General features: G+C 41.0%; 2 protein-coding genes across 5 annotated transcripts in view; one reads left to right on the top strand and one right to left on the bottom strand.

Moving 5' to 3' along the window:
- The first annotated feature begins 1,131 nt into the window (after positions 1-1,131).
- LOC126994049 (minichromosome maintenance domain-containing protein 2-like) lies at positions 1,132-14,981 on the top strand. 2 transcript variants are annotated; one of them, XM_050853290.1, is made up of 14 exons: positions 1,132-1,173; positions 2,645-2,837; positions 3,966-4,300; positions 4,637-4,785; positions 6,332-6,454; positions 6,559-6,704; positions 7,103-7,256; positions 7,840-7,987; positions 9,252-9,501; positions 10,172-10,367; positions 11,098-11,245; positions 11,885-12,030; positions 12,553-12,739; positions 13,415-14,981. In XM_050853290.1, the coding sequence occupies exons 2-14, from the start codon at positions 2,648-2,650 to the stop codon at positions 13,496-13,498; spliced, it is 2,256 nt and encodes a 751-aa protein (XP_050709247.1). In that variant the 5' UTR covers positions 1,132-1,173; positions 2,645-2,647; the 3' UTR covers positions 13,499-14,981. The 2 variants fall into 2 exon arrangements, with proteins under 2 accessions (XP_050709247.1, XP_050709255.1); XM_050853298.1 differs by having other exon boundaries at positions 12,553-12,749.
- A 9,747-nt stretch (positions 14,982-24,728) lies between these two features.
- LOC126994001 (uncharacterized) overlaps positions 24,729-27,742 on the bottom strand; it is a 77,809-nt gene continuing 74,795 nt past the window's right edge. For 2 of the 3 annotated variants that reach the window (XM_050853259.1, XM_050853260.1), the window contains exon 10: positions 24,729-26,837. In XM_050853259.1, coding sequence (XP_050709216.1) covers positions 26,632-26,837 — 206 coding nt within the window. In that variant the 3' untranslated portion in view covers positions 24,729-26,631. The remainder of the gene's footprint in view (positions 26,838-27,742) is intronic. The other variant, XR_007748703.1, reaches the window with a different exon arrangement.

Raw genomic sequence — 27,742 nt, 5'->3', positions numbered from 1 at the left:
GTTTTTCCTTTTAATTTCTCTCTTTTTCTTCTTTTCTCACTGTTTTTCCTTTTAATTTCTCTTTTACTTCTTTTCTCATTCCCTTGTATCAATCAATCTCTTTTTCACTGTTTTTCCCTTTAATTTCTCTTTTCCTCATTCTTTTCCCCCTTCTTTTTAATTTGCTCCTTGTATTACTTTTTCCGTTTTTTCCCTTTAACTTCTTTCTTTTCCTTCTTTGGTCGTTTAGATTTTTCTTTTCCTTTGCTCCTTAATCGCTTTTTCCTTTATTTTCACTCCTTTTCCCTGTTTCTTCCCTTAATTTCTCTCTTTTCCTTCTTTTCTCATTCTTTTTTTAATTCCCCGTATCGCCAATTCGCTCTATTTTTACTCTTTTTCTTTTTAATTTCTCTCTTTTCCTTCCTCCTTGTATCCCCTTTTTCCCTTTTTTCACTCCTTTTCACTGTTTTTTCCCTGCAATTTGTCTTTTCCTTTTTTTCTTATTCTTTTCCCTCCTTATTTGTCTTTTCTTTTGCTCTTTCTATCGCTTTTTCATTTTCCCCTTTCTCTTGTTTTCTACTACTTTTTCCCTCTTTTTTCTCCTTTTCTCTCTTTTCCCGATTTGTTTTCTTTCTTATTCTCCTCAGTCTCTCTTTTTCCTCTTTTTCTCGCTTATTTTCACTCCGTTTTGCTCCTCGTCAGTCTCCTTTTCCCTTTTCTTTCCTTTCTTTTATTTTCCTCAATCTTTTTCTTTTAATTTGCCTTTCAGTCTATCTTTTTTCTTTTTTCCTTAATTCTTATCTATCTTCTTTTCCTTCTCTTTTCACCTATTTTAATTTCTCCTTTTAATTCTTTTTTAATTTGCTCCTTATCTCAGTCCATTTACCCCTATAATAATAACAATAATAATAATAATAATAGTAATAATAATAATAACAACAATAATAATAATAATAATAATAATAATAATAATAATAATAATAATGATAATAATAATAATAATAATAATAATAATAATAATAATAATAATAATAATAATAATAATAATAATAATAATAATAATAATAATAATAATAATAATAATAATAATAATAATAATAATAATAATAATAATAATAATAATAATAATAATAATAATTAGCGGAAATTTTAAGCTGCAAGGAAGGCGAGACAAGAGAAGAGAGAAAAAAAGACGTAATATTAAACCCATTTTCTTCGTTTTTTCTTTAATTTCACACCATTTCTATATCTAATCTTTACCAACAAGGTCTTAAAGTATTATTTGGCTTTATTTAAATACGTGTAGTCAGTTAAATAAAGGAGAAATAAGTAAAAATTGATGAGGATTGGGCGAGACGAGGAGAAAAAAAAAACGTAATATTTAAATCATTTTTCTTCGTTTTCTCTTTAATTTCACACCATTTCTCCAATTAATCTTTACTAATAAGGTCTTAAAGTATTATTTGGCTTTATTTAAATACGTGTAGTCAGTTAAATAAAGGAGAAATAGGTAAAAATTGATGAGGATTGGGTAGAAGGTTGGGTATTATTGTAGGAGTACACCAGTCTAGAGATGGCTTTTCTTACCCTGACCATTAGAAAGAGCTCCGCATTCTGAATAAATTCATCCCCATAAACACCCCTCGGAAATCATTTATAACGGAGGGAGGGAGGGAGGGCGGTCAAGGCCAGGACGTGACACACGACCGCTCTGATGGTTGATGGGTTACTGCCCGCCGACCCACCGCCGCCTCCCAGCCCCAGCCTTTAGTTTTAGGTTAGGTTAGTGTTAGGTTAGTTTTAGGTTAGGTTAGTGTTAGGTTAGGTTAGTTTTAGGTTAGGTTAGGTTAGGTTAGGTTAGGTTAGGTTAGTTTTAGGTTAGGTTAGGTTAGGTTAGGTTAGGTTAGTTTTAGGTTAGGTTAGGTTAGGTTAGGTTAGTGTTAGGTTAGGTTAGTGTTAGGTTAGGTTAGTGTTAGGTTAGGTTAGGTTAGGTTAGGTTAGGTTAGGTTAGGTTATGTTAGGGTTATGTTTAGTTTAAATGCACCTGTGTGGACGAAACTAGTTTTTTCTGGTAGATTTCGGTCTGTTTTGAATGAATGTGCTCTAAATTTTTTATCGCAAATCATTAGTCTCTTGGTTGGAAGGGGGGGGGGGTAAAAAAAAAACACGTGATTTGCGATAGAAATGACACGCATATTCATTCAAAACAGGCCGAAAACTACCGAAAAAAACTAGTTTCGTTCGGAAATGCGAGACTGGTGAAGTGCTACAAATTTACCGAAGGTTGTCTCATAGGCCCAGAATATCACATAGGCCTACACTGTATATAACTTTATTACTTTGGTATTATTTTATTTTGTATTATCTTCTGATCTAGGTATTTATTTAATCATTTTATTCTGTCAGACATCATATTTTACGAGTTTTATTATGATATATGCATTAATTAGATTTTTATTCTGCCTAACCTCCCATATCTTAATTTTTACTTGATTTCATGCATTAATTGAGGCTTTTTCTGATTATATTTTATTCATTCTACTTATTTATATTATTTTACTATGTCCAATCCAAGTGACCAACATGAAAAAAGAGAGAATAAAAGTGAATAAAAGATAGTAATTAAATAGCCTACTCTCTCTCTCTCTCTCTCTCTCTCTCTCAGGTCATGGAGGTCAAGGTCACAGAAGAGGAGGAAGAGGCGATGTTGACCCAGGCCGCCCTCCGATGGCTTGACCTCAACGGTGACCTGACCCGCCTGCAAGCTGACCTCCATGCCCGGGCCGCCACCACACCCACATCAAAGGTCATCGCTGCCCCTGTTTATATTGACCTTGCTCGCCTCTTTGACCAACACGGTAAGAGAAATAATGTGATGTGCTTTTTTTATATATTGCATCAAAATTGACCTTTCTTTTGACCTTGTTTTTCTCTTCTTTTTTTTTACCTCTTTTGACCTCTGACCTCTTTTGATTTTTTTAACCTTTATGTTTTTTACCTCTTTAAAATTGACCTCTCTTTTGACCTTCTTTTTATATCTTTTTTTACCTCTTTTGACCTTTTTTGACCTCTGACCTCTCTTGATTTTTTTAACCTTTACGTTTTTTACCTTTTTAAAAATTGACCTCTCTTTTGACCTCTTGATTTTTTTTCTTTTGACCTCATTTTTACTTTTTTTTACCTCTTTTCAAAATTGACCTCTCTTCTGACCTCTCGTTCTTTTTTGGTTTCCTCAGAGCAGTCTATAGTGGGCCTTTTTCCTTTTTTTTTTTTTGCCCTTGAGCTGCCTCCCCTGCTGTAAAAATAAAAGAAGGAAAAAGAAAAAAATTAAGTTCTTAGGTATTACTCTATTTAAGGTCTGTATGCCATTGCTAGTCTGCTAACTTAATATTTCTCATGATCAGTAAAGATATAAATAAGAAAAAAACGCTCTTACATTACACCTCAAAGCCTTATTTTTATGTATACTGGAAAATGTTCTACAAATCAAACATTTCTCTTCTCTCCTAATTTTTTGAGGAAGAGCAAATTAGGTAGACATATATATAGTAGTGTACTCTTCCATGAAACCCCAAAGCTTTATTTTTGTGTATATTGGAAACTGTCTACAAATTGGGCCTTTCCCTTCTCTCTTCCTCTTTCCTTCTAAATACCTGAGGAAGAGGAAATAAGGTAGACACACATGTAACACTCTTGCATTAAACCTCAAAGCCTTATTTTTGGGTATACTGGAAAATGTCTACAAATCAAGCCTCTTTCTTTTCTCTCTCCCTCTTTCATTCTAATCTTTTGGGGAAGAGCAAATTAGGCAGATACATGTAACATTCTCCCATGAAACCTCAAAGCCTTATTTTTATGTATACCAGAAAATGTCTACAAATTGAACCTCTTTTTTCTCTCTTCCTCTTTCCTTCTGATTACCTGAGGAAGAGGCAATTAGGTAAACAGGTGAGAGGCTTAACTAACCAAATGTCGACTCCTTACAGAACCCCTCGCAAACCTGGTCATGGAAAAGCCTCTTAAAGCACAGAAAATCTTCCACCACATCCTCCATGTCGCTGCCGTGGCCATAACCTTGCAGCTACGGGCCACGAGGGATGCCACAGAGGACCACCGTGCCCCCTCGCCGCACACCCTGCTTCCCCCTGACCCTGCCTACCCTAGCTCTCTCTACCCTGACTATGAGGTGAAGCGTTTCGACGGCGAGGTGACGATCGACAAGGAGGATCTCGACCTTACCTTGCTCTCCTTGGCCTCTCATCTCCCCCTCGATTCCTCCGTTGCCTCAGAGGACCCTCACGGTGTGCCCACTTCGGCCCAGGTAAGGATTAGGTGCCTGAGTGGTGTTTTGTAAGGTGGTGATCCTGTTTTCTTTGACTGACTGACAGGATTTCTATAGCAAACATTATTTCTACATGGATTTCAATATAACTCTTAAACATCAATCAAATTAAAGTTAACCTCATTTCTAAAAGCAATACAAGAACTAGAAACATCAACACAACTCTAGAACATCACACATCAATATCTGCCTCAGTTCTAAAACCTATACATGAACTACAACTATCAACATACCTTTGAAACATCACAAATTAAAATCTACCTCCGTACTATAAGCCAATGCACGATCCACTACAACCACACCTCCTCCACACAGCTGTACACGCCTCTCCGGGTGGGTGAGGTGCCGTGGGTGAGGGAGTGGGTGGTGGAGGGTGTCCGGGACCTGCCCCTTCACCTACAGGAGCCGAGACTGTCCCTGGTGGCTGGTCGGGTCCTCTCGATGTCCCTGCCTTCCACCTTCACGTATGACCTTCGCATGTCTTTTGAAAACTTAAAGTACTGTGTGTAGAGTTATGTCCCTTCCTTCACTTAGCAATACATGGTAACTTCTGATCAATCTCTTTTTTTGCCTTTAGTTCACCAAGTTTAGACCGTAGGGTATGAGTATTTAATATGACCTTCACATGTATCTTGAAAACTTGAAGTACTGTGTGTAGAGTTATGTCCATTCCTCACTTAGCAATGCTTGGTAACTATCCTGATCTGTCTCTTTCTCTGTCTCTCATTTACCTAGTTTAGACCGTTGGGTATGTATGGTCTGAATATCCATGCAAATCTATGTAAATCTATGTCTAAACACTTGGCATTTATACATAATTTAGAAACACCAAGTGGTCATTAATTATTGGACAGTCCTATCATTGTTTTCCCTCTTGCTCACTGGACACCACACTGTTACTACCATCCTTTACCAGCACCACTCTCAATGCCTCCTATTTTTTTTTTTTTTTACAACAAAGGAGGCAGCTCAAGGGCACACAAAAAAAGAAAACAATAATAAAAAAAAAGCCCGCTACTCACTGCTCCTAAAGTAAAACAAAAGAGGTGGCTGAAAGGAAGATCAAATACAGGAGGAGAGGTGTCCTGATACCCTCCTCTTGAAAGAGTTCAAGTCGTAGGCAGGAGGAAATACAGATGAAGGAAGATTGTTCCAGAGTTTACCAGCGTGAGGGATGAAAGAGTGAAGATGCTGGTTAACTCTTGCATAAGGGTTTGGACAGTATAGGGATGAGCATGAGTAGAAAGTCGTGTGCAGCGGGGGGATGGGGGAGGCATGCAGTCAGCAAGTTCAGAAGAGCAGTCAGCGTGGAAATATCGATAGAAGATAGAAAGAGAGGCAACATTGAATTTAAGAGGTAGAAGACTATCAGTATGAGGAGGAGAGCTGATGAGACGAAGAGCCTTAGCCTCCACTCTGTCCAGAAGAGCTGTGTGGTGGAGCCCCTCACACATGAGATGCATACTCCATACGAGGCGGACAAGGCCCCTGTATGGACAGCAACTGTGCAGGGGAGAAGAACTGGCGGAGACGGTACAGAACGCCCAGCCTCGAGGAAGCTGATTTAGTAAGAGATGAGATATGAAGTTTCCAGTTGAGATTTTGAGTTAAGGATAGACCGAGGATGTTTAGTGTTGAGGAAGGTGATAGCTGGGTGTTGTCAAAGAATAGGGGATAGTTGTTTGGAAGATTGTGTCGAGTGGATAGGTGGAGAGACTGTGTTTTTGAGGCGTTGAAGGACACCAGGTTCTTCTTGCCCCAATCGGAAATAATAGTAAGGTCTGAGGCTAAGCGTTCTGCAGCCTCCAGCCTTGAGTCGTTAAGTTCCTGAAGGGTGGGTCTTCTATTAAAAGAAGTTGAGTAATGCAGAGTGGAATCATCGGCGTAGGAATGGATAGGACAGTTCGTTTTGGAAAGAAGATCATCAATGAACAACAGAAAAAGAGTGGGAGATAGGACAGAACCCTGTGGGACACCACCTATGCTGCCTCTTCCTTCTGGGCGTTGCAGGAAGTGGGCTCGGTTCCTCTGCAGCAACCCAGACTGTGTGGGGACGGCCCGAGACCTGCATGTGAGGGTGTTTGTCATGGGACGTCCAGAGTCTGCTACTGTCCACAACTGCCCCCCCTGTCGGTAAGTATGTAGCTAATATTTGTCTCCTAATACTGTATCACCTAATCCTAATATGTGTCTCCTAATACTGTCACCCAATACTCCTGTTCTCTCTCTGTCTCCAGGGTCTGCCGGGCACCACTCTCGGAGGACCCAGCATCTCGGGAGCTCGGGGAGAGGATGACGGTGATGGTCCTCCCCAACGCTCATGCCCACGCCCTCGCCAGAGACACACCAACCTGCGTCCAGGCTCTACGGGTGGTGCTCAGAGGTTGGTGCTTACTGAAAGGCTGCCATACACTGTCTTAAATATCTGTCTGTAAAAATAAAAATAAAAATTAATCCCTTTCCTTTTTCACATGACTGCCTAGCAATATGTGTTTGTTTTTTGCCCGAGTAGTAATATCTAAGGGTTGTGCTCATTGAATGGCTGCCATACACTGTCTTATATATATCTACGTCTGTAAAAAAATAAAAAAAATCAATCCCTTTCCTTCTTCATGACTGCGTACAGACAATGCCTCTGCCTAGTAATATGTCTTGTTCCCTGTATAATGTTTGTCCTGTAGTTTGTTTCTATATTACCACCCTCCCCTACATGTCTACTTACCTCCCTCCCCTACATGCCTACCTCCCTCTCTCGTCCTCCTTCCCTTGCCCCCCTTACAGATGAGATGCTGCAGGGTGTTGAGCCAGGCCAGCTGATTGAGGCCACGGTGATGGTAGCCCCTCAGCAGCACCCGCAGTTCCCATCCCTGGAGGCTATGTATGTCCACCCTCCTGCTCCCCTCATGCCCCCATCCACACTGCCCCCGGTCTTCAGGTGAGAGACTGCATACCTGCCCTTGATAACCATACCTGTCGCATTATTTTGTTTTTATTTTCAAACTGCACTGAACTGAACTGAATCTGTCTCTTCATCATTGCCTATGCCATAAGTTTTCATACACACATATACTCAGGCCACAGATAAAGGGTAATGCAAGATCTATTTAGCTGTATACACGAGCTTAAAAATATCACCATACAAGTAACAAAAGTATACTCATGGCAGCTTCCTCTTGTGCAAAATATCACCTATGCTGTAAGTTCTCATACTGTAATCACACACACATCTAATTCTAGCCACTGACAGAGTAATGCAAGATCTATTTAGCTGTATACATGAGCTTAAAAATATCACCATACAAGTGGCAAAAATATACTCATGGCAGCTTCCTCTTGTGCAAAATATCATTACCTATGCTGTAAGTTCTCATACTCTAATCACACACACATCTAATTCTAGCCACTGACAGAGTAATGCAAGATCTATTTAGCTGTATACACAAGCTTAACATTATCACCATACTAATATCACAATAGGACACTCACCGTAGCTTCCTCCCATGTGTGGTGTGTTGCAGGCAGCTGGTGTTGGATCGTCAGTCATCCCCGTGGTCCCTGGTGCTCACTCTGGCCTACATGTTCGCTGCCACTGTCACTCCGGCCGGCACCTTCCACTCACTCAAGGTGGCCCTGCTCCTCTCCCTGGCCTCGTGCTCACCCAAGAAGGTTATATTTATGTTTTGAAATCCATACAAACATATCATTTTATCCACACTGACAGCTTTTACTTCTAATGCTACTCTTTCTATGTGGTTATATCTGTGTCTCTAAGTCCATATGAACCCATTATTTTACCCTCATTTACATTTTCCACTATTGATGCTACTTTTTCCCTTTAGCTGTCACTCCACATACATACTGTAAAGCCTTAACCCCTTGACTGTGGATTCCCTACAAGAAGACATCACCAAGCTACAGGAATGGAACAAAAAGTGGCTGCTACAATTCAGTGAAGAAAAATGTAAAGTCATGCATACCAATACCACATGGGAAACACTCCACTATCCACCACAGAGGCAGAGAAAGACCCGGGACTATATGTTACCAGGCCACCAGTGAAAGCCAAATCCGTGACAGTCGCAGCGGACGGGTTAAATGTTTGAGTGCTGTTAAATAATTTCCCAAATAGAAGTAATTTCCTGTATAGATGTATTGCTGCTTGGGATGAAATACATATATGAGGAGGTGGAGGGGGCAAATAACATCCATGACTGAAGCTAAACTGCATAAAAGTAATTATTGATAAAGGTAATGTTGGTGCTGAGTGTATTGACCGAGTGTGTTGTGGATTGGTATTGATAGAGTGTGATACTGAAGCAAGATGAAGAGTATAAGGAGGAAAGGAACGTCTATGAATTTAACGTGTTCACTGCAATTGGCACGGACTTGGCTTTCACTGGTAGTCTGGTAATATACACTCCCAGGTCTTTCTCTGCCTCTGTGGTGGATACGTAGTGGAGTGTTTCCCATGTGATATTGGTATGCTGGATATCCCCTCCCAAGGTGCATGGCTTTACATTTTTCTTCATTGATTTGTAGCAGCCACTTTTTCGTTCCATTCCTGTAGCTTGGTGATGTCTTCTTGTAGGAAATCCACTGTCAAGGGATTAAATGACTCCACACAGGCTGGCCGCCGTGAGACTCAGAGAGGGGAGAGAAAGGGGCATGAAGGCAAATGGAAGACGTATGGGTATGGCTGGGGAGAAAAGTGACATGCATTAAAGGGAAGAAAGCAGGGTGTAGGGGAGGGTGAGGGAAGGTCAAAGGGGGAGGAGGAGGAGGAGGAGGAGGAGGAGAAGGGGAGCGTTACGATGGGAAGTGGAAGTTTTGTTAAAGGCACAATAGTATAAAAATAGATAATGGAGACAAGGGAACACAAGACTACCCAACCCTGTATATGACAATGTAAATCCCTTCTCCTACACTCCAGGCAGGGTTAGCAGTCCTCGCAGTGGGCAGCAACACCACCCTGCTGCTGCGCCTGCTGTGGTGGTGCGCCCGGTACGCCCCCCACGCCATGGTGCACTCCTCGCTGGACCCCGTGACAGCCGCCTGCACCCGTGAGCCTGACGGTGCGGTGTGGGTGCAGGGCGGTTCGCTGCTCCTGGCTCGGGGTGGAGTGTGTGTCCTTGGGGAGTTTTCCAAGTTCAAGAAGGATGTGCGGAGGAAGGTGTGCAGAGGTGAGGCGGTGGTGGTGGTGGTAGTGGTGGTAGTCATGTCCTTTCTTGGTCCTTGGTCATATCCTTTCTTCATGTCTCTTTTTTCATATGACGATTGAAATATGGAACCCACGAAAAACTAGATAGTAAAAAACAATATGCAGCCTTCAGATACATTAACAGATGGATAATTGAAGTATACAACCCACAGACAAATAAATAAATAGGTGGATAAATAAAATATACAACTCACAGATAGATAAAAAGATAGATAACTGAAATAGGACTTGCCTCCCTTACTACGAGAGAAAAATTAAGACCCTATACAGCACCCTCTCCTGTCTTCTTTTATACAGAGCACTATGTTACAGGCCTTCTATATGTTATCTCTTCCTTAATGTAACTCCTTTATCATAAGAGAAAAACAAAGGTCCTATGAATTATTACACCATCTCCTGTCTTCTTATATACAGAGCACCATGTTACAGGCCTTCTATATGTTATCTCTTCCTTAATCTAACTCCTTTATCATAGAGAAAAACAAAGGTCCTATGAATTATTACACCTCTCCTGTCTTCTTATATACAGAGTAGCTTATTACAGGCCTTTATATGTTGTCTTGTCTTTAAATCCGCCTTCTTTACCGTAGCAAGAGAGAACGACCCAATACAACAGCCTCTCCTTCCCCCAGTGTTAGAGAGTGGCGTGGTACAGGTGGAGAGTAGTGCCCGCCACCACCCCCACACCGGCCCTGCCCTCTGCTACCCTCTGCGTGCTGCCGCCTGGGCCTGCTACGACCCCGCCTGCGCCAAGGTCTCAAATGCCATGGAGACCAGCGACAACTTCCTCCATGTTCCACTGGGTGACCTCACGAAGTCCATTACAGAGTGGGTGATCTATTGTTAACCTCCCGACTTCCTTCTTTGGGGATGGTCATGATAGGTTTTCTTTCCTTTATACCATTTCTTTCTTTGGTCTTCATTTACTTCAACAACCAAATGATTACTTTTATATTTTAATCTCTTTACCTCTCCTTCTAAATGTAAGACCATAAGACCATTGAAAATCCACAGGTGATAGGTTTTCTTTCCACTATGCTATTCCTTTCTTTGATCTTCATTTACTTTGACAGCCAAATGCTTAGTTTTAAATCTTAATCTCTTTACCTCTCCTTCTAAATGTAAGACCACCAGACCATTGAAAATCCACAGGTGATAGGTTTTCTTTCCATTATGTCATTCCTTTCTTTGATCTTCATTTACTTCAAAAACCAAATGATTACTTTTACATCTTAGGTCCATATTCTTAAACGTATCAGTCTCCCATTTCGACTATTTTCCAAGGGCACAGAGTAGATTAACTAGGTTTTCATGGGTGATTTTTTCGTTTGTGGTGAAGAAGTCATGTACAAGTATCACCAGGATCACAAAACAGTCCATAAAAATTCCAGCAACTTCTATGAGAGGCTTTTCAAACAGGTGAACTGAGGTGCCGATATGTTTAAGAATATGTGATTTAACTTCTGTATCTCTCCCCTTAAGACCATTGATAGTCTATATGTTTTCCTCTATTCATTCCCTTCTTTACGTTCTCTTGACTGAGCACCTCCTCCTCCAGTGTGTTTGGGCTGGTGGTGTACACTGAGACACCTGGAGGAGAGTGTGAGAGGGAGGCCGAGGAGGTGATCACGTTCCACACCCTACTGGCCGCCACCTCTCCCTCAGAGCCACAAGACCCGCTCCTCCCTGAAGACCAGATGATCCAGGTGAGGGGAACAGAGGGAAACATTGTAAACTCAGTCATCAGTACAACCTCATCCAACATTTACTGCTTAGCCGAGATGACAACTAAATGGATTTCTAATAACTTACTGGCATTAAAGGAACATCAATCAATTTTTAGTGTCAAAACATATGGCAGGGTACTCCTTCCTATGTATCTTAGACGCTATCATCTAATCTTAGTTGTAGCAGTAGAAAGAAATAAAAAAAAGCATGAAGTACCTATCCATTTTGTATCAGAAGTACCTCAATATTTTGCGGAGGAAGAACATTTGCCTAAGCTATTCTTTCCTACATACCTCAAGATTTATTCACTTATCTTTAGTTACATGAACAGAAAAAAAATGAAACACCTTAGCATTTATGAAAAGGAAGGTTAGGCAAATTTTTCAGTCTTCATCTTATAGCCTTCAATAAGTCTCTAGTTGTATAAATGAACAACTCCCTCTCCAGTACTTTTCACTTATCTTCAATTACACAAACAGAAATGTGGTATCTTAGCATTTTTGTACAAGAAATAACTTAGAATTTTATTAAGGAACATTTGGTAGGCTTTTCACTCTTCATCTTAAAGCCTTCGATGAGTTTCTAGTTGTATAAATGATCGACAACTCCACCCCCAGTACCTGAGTGTGGTGCGGGGCATGGCCGTGGAGTTCAGCCCCGCCGCGGAGAGGCTCATCCGGGGTTACTACGTGGCCACCCGCCGGCTGAGGGGGGACTGTGTGCAGGTGGGGTCCCTTGTGCCCATCACTGCCATCCACACCCTGTAAGCTCACCCGCCGGCCATCCCATTCACTCCCTTAATACTGAAATGAGTCTTGCACATTCATCCATTCACTTCCTTATATTGAAATGAGTTGGTCTTCTCTATTTCTATCTGCACTTCATGTCTCCAATCTCTCCCAAACACAGAAAACCTCTCTCTAAACATATTTCTATACCATCTCACTCCTCCCTATTTCTTTCTCCACTACTTCTTCATGTCTCCAAGCTTTCTCACACACAAAAAACTTCTCTACCTCTATACCATCTCGCTCCTATCCATATCTACCTTAACTTCTTCTTCCAAGCTTTCCCAAACACACAAAACCTCTGTGACTCGCTCTTCTCTATATCTCCACTACAAACAAGCTCTCCCAAACACACCACCTCTCTACCTCTAAACCAAGCTTTCTTAATAAGTGACCTCTCTACCTCTCTGATGTTTCGCTCCTATCCATTTCTATCTTCACTCCTTCATGTCTCCATCCAAGCTTTCCCTCTAACCCCACACCCACCTTCCCTTCAGCACCCAGGTAGCCGCCAGCCATGCCCGCCTGGCCCTGCGTACCACCGTGGAAGGCTGGGACGCTGCGGCTGCTGTGTTGCTGTGTGAGGAGGCCCTGGCGGCACACTCGGGTTACTCCTTGCTTCACATCACCCCCACGCCGCACCTCTCCCCTAACGCTGATCTCCATACTCTTGTCGGCAGGAAGGTATGAGCGTGTATGTGTATGTGTGTTGTCTCTCCTTGTACTGTAAACCCTCCAATTAGCATCTTTCTTTCTTTTTAGGATTTCCTTATGATGCACAGAAGCTGACTCCTTCATATAGGGTCGTATTATTAGACATTTCATTGCCCAAGAACACCTATTTGACAAGGCTTTCGTAGGAGTTGTGGGCATTTTCAGTAGTCCTATGACCCTGGTGATAGTTTAACCCTTCCACTGTACCATGAACCTGAAGAAACACTCATTAGAACCCGATTGACCCCCTCTTTGACCTTTAGAAATAGATGATGTGAGAAGCGAAAGTGTCTTATATTACTGACCATAGTCTCACACACACACACACACACACACACACACACACACAAAGAAAAAATGTTCCACCAGTCCCAAATCAATAAATCCCATTGATACTAAACCTCCATTTAGCAGGAACTGTATAGCATTTTCCTTTTATAATAGTAATGAAAGCAGCTTATGGGCAAAAGAATATAAACAAAGGAAGTCTGCTACAAATATGGTGTCTGATTCATATGCTTCATTCAAATCAATTCTCATTTCTTGAAGACCTACAGTTAGTATTTCCATAACTCTGATTTTCGAGTGATTTTCTGAAGATAAAATTAAGTTGTCTAATATTCAACCAGCCGACACTTTTTCCAGAATGACGAGCGCATGGCAAAGTTTCAGAGGACCCTTGAGGAGTTTGTCAACACCCATACCGGGGACATCCCTGGAGCACCCTGAACACACTGATTTATCATTGACTCGTCAAGAAACAAGAAATGTCAACTCTCCACCTCAGGCTTTGTGTGACTGGTGGATGACTGGGCTGGGCTGTTAAAGGGATGGCTACTTTTTTATGCTTGTGAATATATATAATTTCTACTTTTTTTCTATGAATCTGACAAGTTTAATTATGTGGTTTCTGTCTTGGAATCTGATTTGTTTAATTATATTACTGGATGTGACTTTTTTTAATGACCTAACCAATATCAACTTATTAAGGACATATTCATAGGAGAAAGTGAGGAAAGAAATATGTGAGGAATTATAGAATTACAGAGTATTGATATAATCGCTGGACACGTTACTTTTGTCCTTCCCCCATTATTATTTTGTCCAATTTATACTTTTGAGTTTAAACTTTTTGAGGACTCACGTTATTGAATGTTTTTATTTATAAGGATGTACTTCTTGGTATTGTATTAGTATCCAGTTTTCCTTGATCTGTATGTGTATCTATCTGTCTGTCCACTCCAATGCTTGTCTGTCCCTTGTTAACTTCCTTGATAGAGGCGGGTGTTTGGCAGAAATCTCCAGCTGATTTTATCCACACTCCCTCCTTGCTTACCCCAGTCACCTTAACCTGGTACCAGCGACGGGCCAAATTTTTGCCATCATATAAACCCCCCAAAATAGATGATGTATAAACTGATCACAAATGCATTGATATATATTATGAAATGGTTTGCGTGAGTGATGATTTTTTTTCATCATTCTCGCTTAGAGGGGCCTTTAAGAAACATGATCCCTGTAGCTACCGGGTTAAAATATCTTATCCTCCCTTCCTCTCCAATGTATGTGTGTCCTCCTCAGGCCAATGCTCTGAAACATTTGGGGCTCTCTCACACACACACACACACACACACACACACACACACACACACACACACACACATTTGATAAGGCTATTCAGAGGTTGGTGTGGGTAGTTTTATGAGCCTAGTGATAGTTTGGCAAGGTTTCTGCACCATGAATGTGAAAAATACTAATGAGGCCTTGGGAAATGGTTGTTGTGGGAGCTGAAAGTATCGGAGCATATGGACCTTACTATTAAAAACCCCTTATGATTAGATTTACAAGGATAAAAGAAAAAAACTTTCTGACAATCGTTTATGGAGCAAGCATGAGATGACAGATCGAGGCATAAATTACGTTCATTCTCACACTTCCAACGGCGAAAAATCACACCGAAATATTAACCTCCATAAAACCAAAAACGAGAGAAGACAAAAGAAATACAGCGACGTCAGAAATGTATATGTACAAATAAATTTTTCAACCTATACGTTTCTTTTACCTTACACTTTATACACTGCCACCGCCACACCACAGGGATGGGCGCCTCGTCTCTACTCATCATTTTCATAGTCGGCCGGGTTTTTCCTCATCAACTGGTCATGTGACGCCTCGACGCCGGAGTAGATCATGTAGCCGATGATGAAGGCTGGGAAGGAAGGAGAAAAAAAATAAATAAATAAGAGGTGGACCGCAGCCTGATAGCACACATAAAGGTAAAGATGATATAGTGTTTTGTGGTTGGTGAACATGAACAGACACATGAACACACACACATATATTCAGAGACACACACACATACACTCAAATGGTTAGTTAATAAAGAGTTGGTGGTTGATGAATTCTCTCTCTCTCACAGGAATAAAAATAACAAGGGTGTAATATTATGAATCTCTCTCTCTCTCTTTTTTAGTACAGGTAACTCTCGATTTACGCGTGTTTGGTTTACGTGTTTTTGAAATAACGCGAGGTCCAAAATCCAAACAAATGTTTAATTTACACGGTTTTTCACTTATACGCGATATTTTATGGAGTGGCCACCAGATGTCTCACGCAACTGGACTCACACGGCGCCGCGGCCACACAGCTGAGCTCAGTTCTTCCCGCGCGCCACTTGAACAACAATACAGTACCCACACTGCCACGCTACTCAACAATAGGGGTACCAGTACCGATACTAACGGTACCAGCTATACGGTATGGTACCGGTACCAATACTAGCCAGTCGCTCATGGTGTCCCTCATTTCCTCCTCACACGAGTGAGGCCGAGACTGAGTGCTTGAGTGGATATCTCGGTGATATGGACACTCTCTCTCTCCACTGAATGAAGTGAATATTTATTTTTCAATAGAAACTTACCTCTTGTTTGATTTACATTGTTTTTGATTTACGCGACCTCTTCAAGGACACAATACTCGCTAAATTGAGTTACCTGTATTAATCTTTCTCACTAATGATCTCTCTTCCCTACTCTTTTTCCTTCATTTTATTCCCTAACCTAACCTAACCCCAAACAACACAATGCACAACTCACGAGGGGCAACTTTGAGGACCTGCGACCGGAAGCGCCTGAACATGTTGGGGACCCCATGGCTCACCGCCCCGGCAAAGGCGCGCTGCTCAAAGGGGGAGAGGGTGTACTTGATGATCCCCCGGACGTAGGCGAGCTCTCCAAAACCCTTACCCATTGCTGGAAGGGAGAGTAAGGAGAATGTTAGATTTTTGGGAGAGGGAGACCACCTGAAACCCTTACTTATGGCTGAAAGGGAGAGCAGGAAGAATGTTAGATGATTAGAAAATATAGAAAGATAGATAGCAACAGAAAGACAAACACAGAAACCCTTACCAATGGCTGCCAAGGGGAGAAAAAGGAAGAATGTTAGATGGGTATTATTCTAGTGTTTGCCCATACACTCGCAACCAAAATTGGCTAGGGGGCCATTAAGACTTCGGGGAATGCGGTGGTAAACATGAAATGCGTCGTAAATGCATAGCTTTTGAGTTATGGGGGGTTGAAAAATACCCTAGATGTAGGGAAATTCCTTACAATTACTTAGATGTAGGTAAATTTTATACATTCCGGGTTTTTTTACAACGTACGGAAACCACGCAATTTCACTCACTCTCCATACCAAAGGGGGGTTCGAGGGGGGAGAAGCCCCCCATTATAGTATTACGATTATAATGAAGCATCTAAGTAGTAAGTAACTTACGTCATAGGAATCTTGCAACCGTCATATACGACTATGTATTTACTTACTGGTAGCACGTATGAACACGTAAAGCAGGTTTGGTATCACGTATGAACGCGAGAAGCAGGTTCGAATGCAGTTTACTTGTGTTCAATGTCCCTCAGTTAGCTGTTTGGTCATAATGTTCGGTTGGGGTACTTTAAGAGGGGGGGTCCAGGGGGGGGGGCGCAGCCCCCCCTTGGTTAGCAGGGGGGTCGATGGGGGCAAAGCCCCCCCCATTAGTAGGTCATAAAATTTGGTTGGTGTAGTTTAAATATGCTCCCCACACCCAAATACCCCGACTTCACACGGGTCCCCCAAGATCGTTGGGGGAAGGGGATTAATTTGGCTGCTTCTTTACTTTTAAGTACAGGTAACTCTCGATTTACGTGTGTTTGGTTTACGCATTTTTGAAATAATGCGGGGTCCAAAATCCATATAAAAGCCTCCCTCCACAGATTTTAGACTGCGGCACAATAGACTCATTCAAAAACAAATACATACTCACTTGTCACCACAACACACCAACACTAACAATTACACTTGATTCACTTCCCTCCCCTACACACTCGGCTCCCCCGTCCCCCCAACAGCCAACAAATATGCATGTTATGCACTAGCCAGTGGTTTTGCTTGTGTCAGTGATAAACAATGAAGATACACTGTGTTTGGTGCCACGGACTCTACTTGGAAGACAGAAACCTTGCGATGAGGTGACAACCTACTAAAGAGAGAGGGCATGAGTGTGGTGTAGGCGGTTTATGTGAGCGCAGATGGCCTCTGGCGCCACACCAAATGGTGAGGTGAGCATTGTTTGGTGGGTTCACTACGCTTCCCTCCCAAAACAAGCTTGGGGATCCAATGAGTGCGTGGTTTCCATATGGGAAACACTAAATTCGTCGCAATTGCTTATTTTAGTGGTGGTGGGAAAAAAATCCCAAAATTTAGGGAATTTCCCTAGATCTAGGGAGTTTTTATCCCCCCACACTAAAAAAATATGCGATTGCGACGGATTTCGTGTCCCCCACCCGAAACTACGTGTTTCCACCAGGTCCCCAGGCTTGTATGGGGGGGAGGGGGAAGTATGGGCAAACACTACAATTTTACCGATGTCATGAAGAGACAAACAGACAGACACAGACATAAACAGATACTCATCGCTGCCAAGAGAGAGGGCGAGAGAGCAGGGAGAAGTTAAGAAGTTTGGAAGAGCCCACCCGTTACCATCGGCCGCGTAGTGGATCCTTTTTGGATCTTTTTGAATATACTGACTGAAATTTAACTCTACTCTGACATTTTTCCCATCTGTTTTCTTTTGTGCATATGGCACAAAACTCAGCCACTTCTCTGGCACTTGTTGCTATGGACATAACTATATAGTTGAGTGCCTGGCGTGCCAGCAAGTTGTGGGCTACCCTAATATATTATTAGCATATCTCCCTCGAGTTGTGTGTCTAATTGGAACATGGTAGCCAACCTGGTGAGCAACCAGGTGAGCCACCCTGTCATGTCCTATGCTGTGTGTTTCCACCGGCCCACACCCCATGCTGAATAAATTTAAACTAACCCAACCCAAATTAACCTAACAACCTACGTAACGGGGGGGACTTTGTCCCCCTTGACCCTTTTAACGGGGAGGGGGGCTTTGCCCCCAAGAATTCCATTCTATTTTCCAGAAGCCATGTGTTACTGCATTGCAATCAGGGGCCAAAAAGGAATCTATATTGTAAGTATTAATTTCGCAAGAAGTGGCTGCCCTCATTAACACTGTGGTGCCGAGACAAGCCTAATGGGCGAGCCTCCCATAAGGTATGGTGAAGATGGAAATTAGGGTGTAACATATCCGGAAAACAGAATAAAAAAGCATAAGTATGTGCAAGCAAAGTGTGTGGGAAAACAAGGCTCAGTGCACAGTGATCCAGGAGTGCAGAGAGACCCATGTTGTTCCTTACGTTGAGCCGCCCCGACCCGCTGCCTCACAGGGAAGACAGCTTCGGTGCTGTATGAGGTATTTTGCGTACATAAAACACAGTCCCGTATTGCTTTACCGTCAAAAATCCCTCATTCTTGAAATATTATTAATTCGAGGAGGGGTAAAGATTCATATTAGGTCCGTGCCAGTATCTCATAATCTACTTTATGAAACATCACTATCTCTTCATATATCTTTTCTACAAACCTTCAACAGTCATGGAAACGCTTTGAAAATCCAATTCAAGGACTTTTTTTTACTCTTGAAAATAGGGGATAATGTTTACGAAAGCGCGTCGCCTCCTCTGCTGGCCGCGGCGACGCTGCAGCCGCAAAATAGCTCGCAGAGGGCTTAGGGTCGGGGAGCATATTTAAACTACTCCAACCGAACTTTATGACCTGCTAACGGGGGGGGCTGCGCCCCCCTGGACCCCCCCTTCTAACCAGGGGGGGGCATAGCCCCCCCCCCTGGACCCCCCCCTCATGTATATGTGACCTATTTCAGCGAGGAGGTATTTCTCGCAACACCCGCTGCAGCGTCGCCATGGCCAGCACCAGAGGAGGAGACGCGCTTTCGTAAACATTATCCCCTATTTTCAAGAGTAAAAAAAAAGTCCTTGAATTGGATTTTCAAAGCGTTTCCATGACTGTTGAAGGTTTGTAGAAAAGATATATGAAGAGATACTGATGTTTCATAAGGTAGGTAATGAGATACTGGCACGGACCTAAAACGAATCTTAACCCGAGGAGGACATAGACCCCCCCAAAAAAAGAAAAAAAAAGTAAACAGTGAAACCTGACCCCCGGCAAACCATCCCAACCTCTTGTTCCCCCTTTATGACCTCTCCACCCCGCCATAATCCACCTCTGTGCTAATATCAAACCCACATTGCAGTATTTCCCTTTATTTAGTTTTAAAGCTTCACAATAACCAAGTAAACAGTAAAATCTGACCCCCGGCAAACCACGCCAACCTCATTCATCATTCTGACCTTACTTCCCCCTTTAAGACCTCTCCACGCCGCCATAATCCACCTCTGCGTGCTAATATTAAACCCACATTACAGTATTTCCCGTTATTTTGTCTGAAAATGTCGAAATATCAAGAAATCCTTCCTTACCGTCGGTGTGTGTTGCGTCACTGCCCAGCTGATGGTCTGCTAGCGAGCCTCCGTGGTGGTATATTTAGACCTTACGAAATAATTAAAGGTACACAGTGATTTACCTGCAGATTTTTAGATTTTAGTTGGGTATGTGTTAGTCTGGTTTGTGTGGTGTTGGTTGTATTAGTTTTTAGTTGGTCAAATCATCGTTTATAGAGGACGCGCGCGAAGTTTAAATTTCGCGAAACGTGGGAGATCGCGAAACCACATCAACCCTCTCTCTTTTCGGTCTAATATCAACAAGTAATCCCATAAACATACAAAAACTTAAAGTAAAGTAAATAAAAAAAACAGACATAAAAAACATAGACTACACAGAAAACATGAAAAAATAAAAACTCCCATTGGCGCTATGTAGAGATCCTATAGTCACATAATAGTGCTTTATTTGTCTTGAAAGTGTGCTAATTACTAGAACAAAAGTAATTATGCAGAAGTAAATTAATGCCAGCAGCAGAGCAGAAAGAGAAAGTGCGAGAAATCTGATGTTATAATAGTCATTGGAACAGTCATATACCAGGACTGCATTCAATATCTCTTACTCACCATAATACCAGTGTGCTTGATGTAACTTTGCAATGTTGGACTCGTTAGATTATCAGTCACCCCCTTGAATCTCACACCGGCTGGCCAATAGAAAAATTTCATCACCCAAGCAGAGCGTAACAGGCTTGGCACACCAGCGATGAAGCAATGCATATTTATACTTATCGTCACAGTTGCATAGTGCTTAATGAATAACTGGCTTGGAGATTTTACACGTGAGGAAAGCAGGTTATGTATAAAGAACATGTAACCAGTCCATATGTTACTCATGTGGTTAGCTATTTTTCAACATATCAGCAGACATGCAAAAACAAAAAAGGAAATAGATAAATAAATAAATGAAAAATAAATTAAAATGAATAAATAAATAAATAAATAAATAATAAAAGCAATAAAACCGAGCAGAAATGCACAAATAGGAGACACATGAACACTTACATTATCAGTTTTAAAAGTTTAGTAAAATAAAGCACTCAGGTTTCTTTTTTTTCCAGCAAAGAATAAAGATCACCTTAAACATATATATATATATATATATATATATATATATATATATATATATATATATATATATATATATATATATATATATCTATATATAGTTGGGGAGGCGGTGACTGAGTGGTTAGCGTGACGGCCCCGCGTTCAGGAGCTCCAGGAGGGACGCGGGTTCGAATCCTGGCCGCCGCACAGCTGAGGTTTTTCAGTCACCGCCGAGTGGCCTACGACTACCCACATGCTGGCCTGAAGACCACCCATCAACCCGGGCTCTAGATAACCTCTCCAAAGAGAGGCTCAAAGAGGAGTTCCGGGGGGCAGCATAAGCCAACACAAGATGGCGCCACTATAAACACTCGCCTGCGCCAGAACGGGCTGGGACGACCATCAGGCCCCACAGGGAAGACGCCTACCGGCGCAATAGCCTGGGAAAAAAAAAAAAAAATATATATATATATATATATATATATATATATATATATATATATATATATATATATATATATATATATATATATATATATATATATATATATAAAATAACTGTTCCCACAAAATTCGTCTCTATACAATAGTAAGACAAGTTTTACCTGAGCTAATATCATGATCACTTTACCTTGACTTTCCTGTGCAGTCCAAGCCATCCCACCCTTGGGTCCCACCAGACCTATCATTAGAGGCGGTGAAGGCTGAATGAGACGCCGGGAGTCAGACAAGAAAAATCTTAATGACTGGATTCATTCACTGATACAAAGTAATTAATAACTAGATAATAATATTTTTAATGAAAAAAAGGATAAAATCATGAGAAAAAAACATAAATTATTGCTATTTGAGTACAATACAATTAAAATATTTAAATTTTAAAATAGTAATATCTCTAAAGTTAATCTTTTTTTCAAGTATACACACTTTTGTTCTGTACACAATGATGATAATAATGATATTAATAATAATAATTATAATAATAATAACAATAATAATAATAATAATAATTACAATAATAATAATAATAATAATAATAATAATAATAATAATAATAATAATAATAATAATAATAATAATAACTAATACAGCAATCTACAATAATGACAATAGTAATAATTATGATAAAAATAATAATAATAGTAATAATAATAATAATAATAATAATAATAATAATAATAATAATAATAATAATAATAACAATAACAGCAATAATGATAATAATAATAATAATAATAATAATAATAATAATAATAATAACAATAATAATAATAATAATAATAATAATAATAATAATAATAATAATAATAATAATAATAATACCCTTTTCTTTGTTATCAAAAGGCTTTTCTTCCACCTTCAACGCCAACACGAAGACAGAGATCACTATACAGTATTAAATTCAAAGGAAAACAAATCTTTAAATGCATCCTGATAAATGTAATACACACACACACACACACACACACACACACACACACACACACACACACACACACACACACACGCACACAGTAACCTTAAGTCTCATTACCTTTAACTCGTCGCCGCTAACCAACAATAACTCACTATCTACACTGGTGCTTTAATTAATTAGTGCTTCCCTCTCCTCCCTTCAGGCCATTAACACTATCCTAACACTACTTCAATCCCTAAAATTTAAGGTTCAGTCCCGTAATACTAATTCTGATAATAGTAATTTTTCACTCCATAATTTTTTTTTTTTTTTTCATATATTTGACTTCATGTAACAGTGTGGCCTAATGGCTTTATCTTCGTCATTATTTTGTTTTGTAAAGATAATAAGAAACTACAGAAAGAGGAAAACTAGTTGCAGTAATTTTTTTTCCGCCAAACATTTCAAATCATTAAATGGAATCAAATATTTAGAATTTTAAGCAGTAGATGCAGCTTAAGTCTATCAATACTGAAATACTTTAAATAACTTCTATAACCAATAAAAAAATTGACTGATACTAAACAAAGAAAATCAACATACACAATAATGGTCGGGTCACACACACCTAATTTATCTCCTTTTCCGCCTTTTAAGCTTCGTTACTTATTTGCCACAGTGTGTAGGCAGAGAGCAACACTTCATACTGTATCTAGAGCTCAGGCCAGACACATTTTATCATCTTGTGCAGCCTCTTTCAGCTTTTTTCATATGTAACTTTCAGCCACAAGCAACACTTTTAAGCCAAAACTCAGGGCAGACACACTTATTCATCTCCTTTTATAATGCCCTGAATTTCCACTGTACCATGCCTTCACACAACAACCACACATCATGAAACACACGAGAAATTAATCCAGACCAGGAAAACGTAATATCAGCACCGGGGATCAAGCACACGACGCCCAAGCTTACATTTTTCACAAGACTTTCATAAGTGTGCTGGGTATTTCTAGGGGTAATTTTGTGACCCTGGCAGTGGTCTGACCCTTCTTCTGTACAATGAACCTAAAACAACAATGATTAGAGCCCAATTGAACTCCATTTTGGGCTTTGGAAATAATATGAGGAGCAGAAGCATCTTACAATGTCAACCAAAGAGGTACCCCATTTGCAGAGTGAGTTGTGGGGGGGAGGGGGGGGGTGTCTACGGGCTCTCACACATTCCCGGTCCCGGTCGCGACCGTCCCCGATGACTGCCGATAAGCCGGTCGCCGGTCGACCGGCTGTAAGATCGGGGATTGTCGGCGGCAGACCGCCGGTCTACCGCCGGTCGACCCTGAGGACCGTAGACGCAGCCGACCACCGCCGGTCAACTTTAAAATTTTCAAAGATATCGGCGATGCGCCCGGTCGACCGGCGGTGTCGAAATATGTCGCCGGTCGACCGGCGGTCAGCCGCCGACACCCACGGCAGACAGGCGGCAGACCGGCGGTAGACCGGCAGTAGACCTCGAGTGAACACCTGTGTCTGACCTGGGGATTAGGAAGGGAGGAAGGAGGAAAACGAGGAGGAACAGATAGGAGCGAGGGATAAAGAGAGAGAGGGATATGAGAGAAAGGAGGAAGAGGAATGGGTGAAAGAGAGAAAGGAGGAAAAAAAAAAAAAAATATATATATATATATATATATATATATATATATATATATATATATATATATATATATATATATATATATATATATATATATATAGATATATATATATATATATATATATATATATATATATATATATATATATAGATAGATAGATAGATAGATAGATAGATAGATAGATAGATAGATAGATAGATAGAGAGAGAGAGAGAGAGAGAGAGAGAGAGAGAGAGAGAGAGAGAGAGAGAGTGTGTGTGTGTGTGTGTGTGTGTGTGCCACGCCTGCCGGGTCCTCTGCCTCTAGTTCCTTCATGAGAGTATCGTACATACCCAGAGTAACTCTTCTCTGCATCCATGGCCTCACCCACGTTGCCCTACGTTTCTTCTTCTGTATTTTTTGCAACCGTCTATTTTCCATCAGACATACAAGCGTCAACAAACTTTGGTCACTGTCCACGTCCAATTTCAGGAGTTCAATTTCGCGTTCACGAGAGCTGAGGAAAGCCATTGCGATGTCAAACTCACGAATGATCAAAACACCTGGACGGGTGTTTATATACCCTTCCAACTGGGCGTGACAACGAAAGTGTTTGCTCGTCGATGTGCCGCAGGTCTGCCGCCGGTAGGCCGGCGGTCGACCGCCGACTGACCTGCTGCCGTCGCCGGTCGGAGAAATCGAAAATCGTATATGGTCGCCGGTCTACCGCCGGTAAACCGCCGGCTTACCGGCGGTAAGCCGCCGGTCTACCGCAGGCAGACCGGCGGTAAGTCGCCGATCCGGGGATTATTGCCTATTTTGTCGGGAATGTGTGAGAGCCCCTTAAGGTGGGTCAGCTACTACACTTTTGCAGCCACTCTCAGAACGAATTTGTGAGCACACCTTATGGTTCCTTGTAAACACAGACCGTGATTTCAAACAGGTAAATTAATGGAGTGTATTGCTGACACACACACACACACACACACACACACACACACACACACACACACAATAACTAAATAAATAACATTGTATATCAAGTTTTCATTTCTTAGTGACTAGGTCCATAGCACCAGTAGTAGTGGACAGAAACATAAAAGTGACTCAACACTAACTTCACATTTGCTTCAACCGTTTCACTGAGCTCTGTGGTTCAGGGATTCCCACACGAAACTTGAGGTCCCAGGGGAGACGAAACTACAAAATACTTACAACTACTTGACTCAACTCCCCTTTAAAGACTATCCTACAAGGTCACACTTGAACGCACTTACTGTACTTACTTACTATACCCTTACTACGACCTATGACTATACCCTATGACTTAAGTGCATGATAGCTTACTTAAAGGTCCCAGTGGAGACATAATATTACTATAACTCAACTGACCTTAGCTCCTCTATAACACAAGCTCTATAACACGAGTACTACTATCATGACATCACCGCACTAACACCACTCACACACACCGCCTTCAACACTGGTAACAAGGACGAGAGAGCCTGTTCAACTCACACATCATCCACAGTTTAACATGACCCTGGACATTACAACTGCTCTTAACCTATTAACAAGTTTTTAACACATTTCCATCCCCGTAACTACACTGAGGCAGATGAGACAGCCCCTTTTTTCTATCTTATCAATACACTATCCACTTCAGAGTCCCACATCCCATTCTTGAATAGGGCGTTTTGCCAGATCTATTTTCAGGTTCTGGTTCAGGACTTAAAATTGAAAAGGGATGTTTCTTTCATAGGGGGCTTATATTTAACATACTTTTCTTTCTGTGTATCTTTCTGTACATTCAAGTATTCATGTATGTCTCTAAGTAAAGCACTGAGTTGTTTCTATCATGGGGGGCTTATCTTTAACATACTTTTCTTTCAATGTATCTTTTTGTACATTCAAGTATTTATGTATGTCTCTAAGTAAAGCACTTATTTTTTTTCCCTCATAGCCCGGGTTAGAGTTCTGAATTCCCTTGTATCTTGAGTCACTACGTCTGTAACACACCTCTTGTACATGTCTCCAAGTCCCAGATCTTATTAATGGGATAGTTCTGTTCTTCTATGATGTCACTTATTTGAATTGGATTAGATTCTGCTCCAAGACACACAATCAAGAGGGGTTGTGCAGTATAGGATTTTCATTATTCTCTTCATATGCCAACCAGCGCTGTGGCCCAGTTGGGAGAACACTCACACTCCTATTACCGCGATGCAAGTTTGAGCCTCCCTCGCCACCACACCATACATTAAATACATAGTGGTAGATTTGTGACCTAACACTATGCCTTCGCTGCCTTGTACTAGCATTAAATAAAATAAAAAATCACATGCTATAACTACGAAAATTCATCAACAACTAATATATAAGAAGGAAGTCTGATTCACTAGATTTCATTTGCCATTACCTGGAACAAGACAGTAATGGGCTTGTCTGTCAGTTCAAGACTCATAATTAAGTACCTGACACCTTTTTAGCATTATGAGGCTTTATGATAATGGCTGAGGTTCTGTTGAGACTTTTTTTCTTTAGTTTATCTCTTCTTTTCTCTTCTCTTTTCGATCTTCTCTACCTCTTTTCTAATCTTCTTGCTCTTCCTCCTTTTGTTATGACATTTTCCTTTTGACTTTTCTACATTTCTCTTCTCTTTCCGATCTTCTCTACCTCTTTTCTAATCTTCTTACTCTTCCTCCTTTTGTTAAGACATTTTCCTTTTGACTTCTCTACTGGTAATCTCTTCTCTACAGTCTACTTCTCTCTTCTTTCTCTTCGTCCTAGTCAGGTTTTCAAGACGTCACCCTAAAGCCCAAGTTCTTAAGGTCTCGTTCACCCTAGTCAGGTAATCAAGGCTTCCAGACACCCTTAGTCCAGGTCCTCCTCCTCCTCCTCCTCCTTGAGAATGCCCAGCCGCCTTGCCATGCTCTTGACGTTGCTGATCACCTCCTCCTGCACCAGGTTGAAGCTCATGGCCAGTAGCGCGATGCCAAACAGCAGGTAGATGGAGCACAAGGCGATGCTTAGCTCCACGTTGTCCTTCAGCTTTTGGGCCGGAACGAAGTCACCAAAACCTGAAGGGAAGAGAATGAGGAACCTGAAGGTACGAAAAGGGGAAGAAAAGTCTGAAGGAGGAGGAAAATAATATACAGGAGAGAACAATGAACATCTGAAGGGAAGAGAATGAAGAAAAACCTGAATGAAAGAGAGAAAGAAATGTCTGAAGGAGGAGGAAAATAATATATGGAAGAGTAGAATGAAAACCTGAACGGAAGAAAATGAAGAAAAAACCTGAAATAGAAGAACCACCTCAAGAAAAAAAATAAAGAAAAGTCTGAAGAAGGATAATATTATAAAGGAAAAAAGAACTAAAGGCTGAAGGCAAAGAAGAATGGAGGTCAATAGAAGAATCTGAAGGAAAAATCAAACGAGGGAGAAATCAGAAAAGGCGAAAAATAACTTATAGAAGATAAAAATGAAAACATGGAGAAGGGAAAAAGAAAGAGCGGAGAGAGAAAAAACTGAGGAAGGAGGAAAATAAGATAAAGGAGAGAGGAATGAAAACCTTAGAAGGAGGAAAGTGAAAACATGAAAGAAGAAAGAAAACCAAAAGGAAAATAAGAATAATGGCAGAGATAACAAAACCTAAGCGTATTATGAAAAAAAATTACATGAACTTGAGCCAGAAAGCAGAAAGTCATTAAAAGCTGAAGATAAATATGATATAAAAGAAAAAGAAAGAAAAATCGAAAGAGAAATTGAGAGTAAAACATGGAATAGCTATAATCATCATCTTCATAATTATCATCACCGCAATCACCACACAAACAGAACAATTTTGCTAAGGCCACAACCACACCCATTTTTCCCACCACCACTGTCAATACCACCACTACCACCACACCCAATACTCACCCACCACCATCACCTTACAGACAAACCACCACCACTCTCACCCACACCACTAGACCAACCTATC

Source organism: Eriocheir sinensis, chromosome 7 (genome assembly GCF_024679095.1).
Source record: "Eriocheir sinensis breed Jianghai 21 chromosome 7, ASM2467909v1, whole genome shotgun sequence".
Lineage (NCBI taxonomy): Eukaryota > Metazoa > Arthropoda > Malacostraca > Decapoda > Varunidae > Eriocheir > Eriocheir sinensis.
The sequence above is the reverse complement of the archived record's forward strand: the minus strand, read 5'-3'. Positions and strand labels throughout refer to the sequence as shown.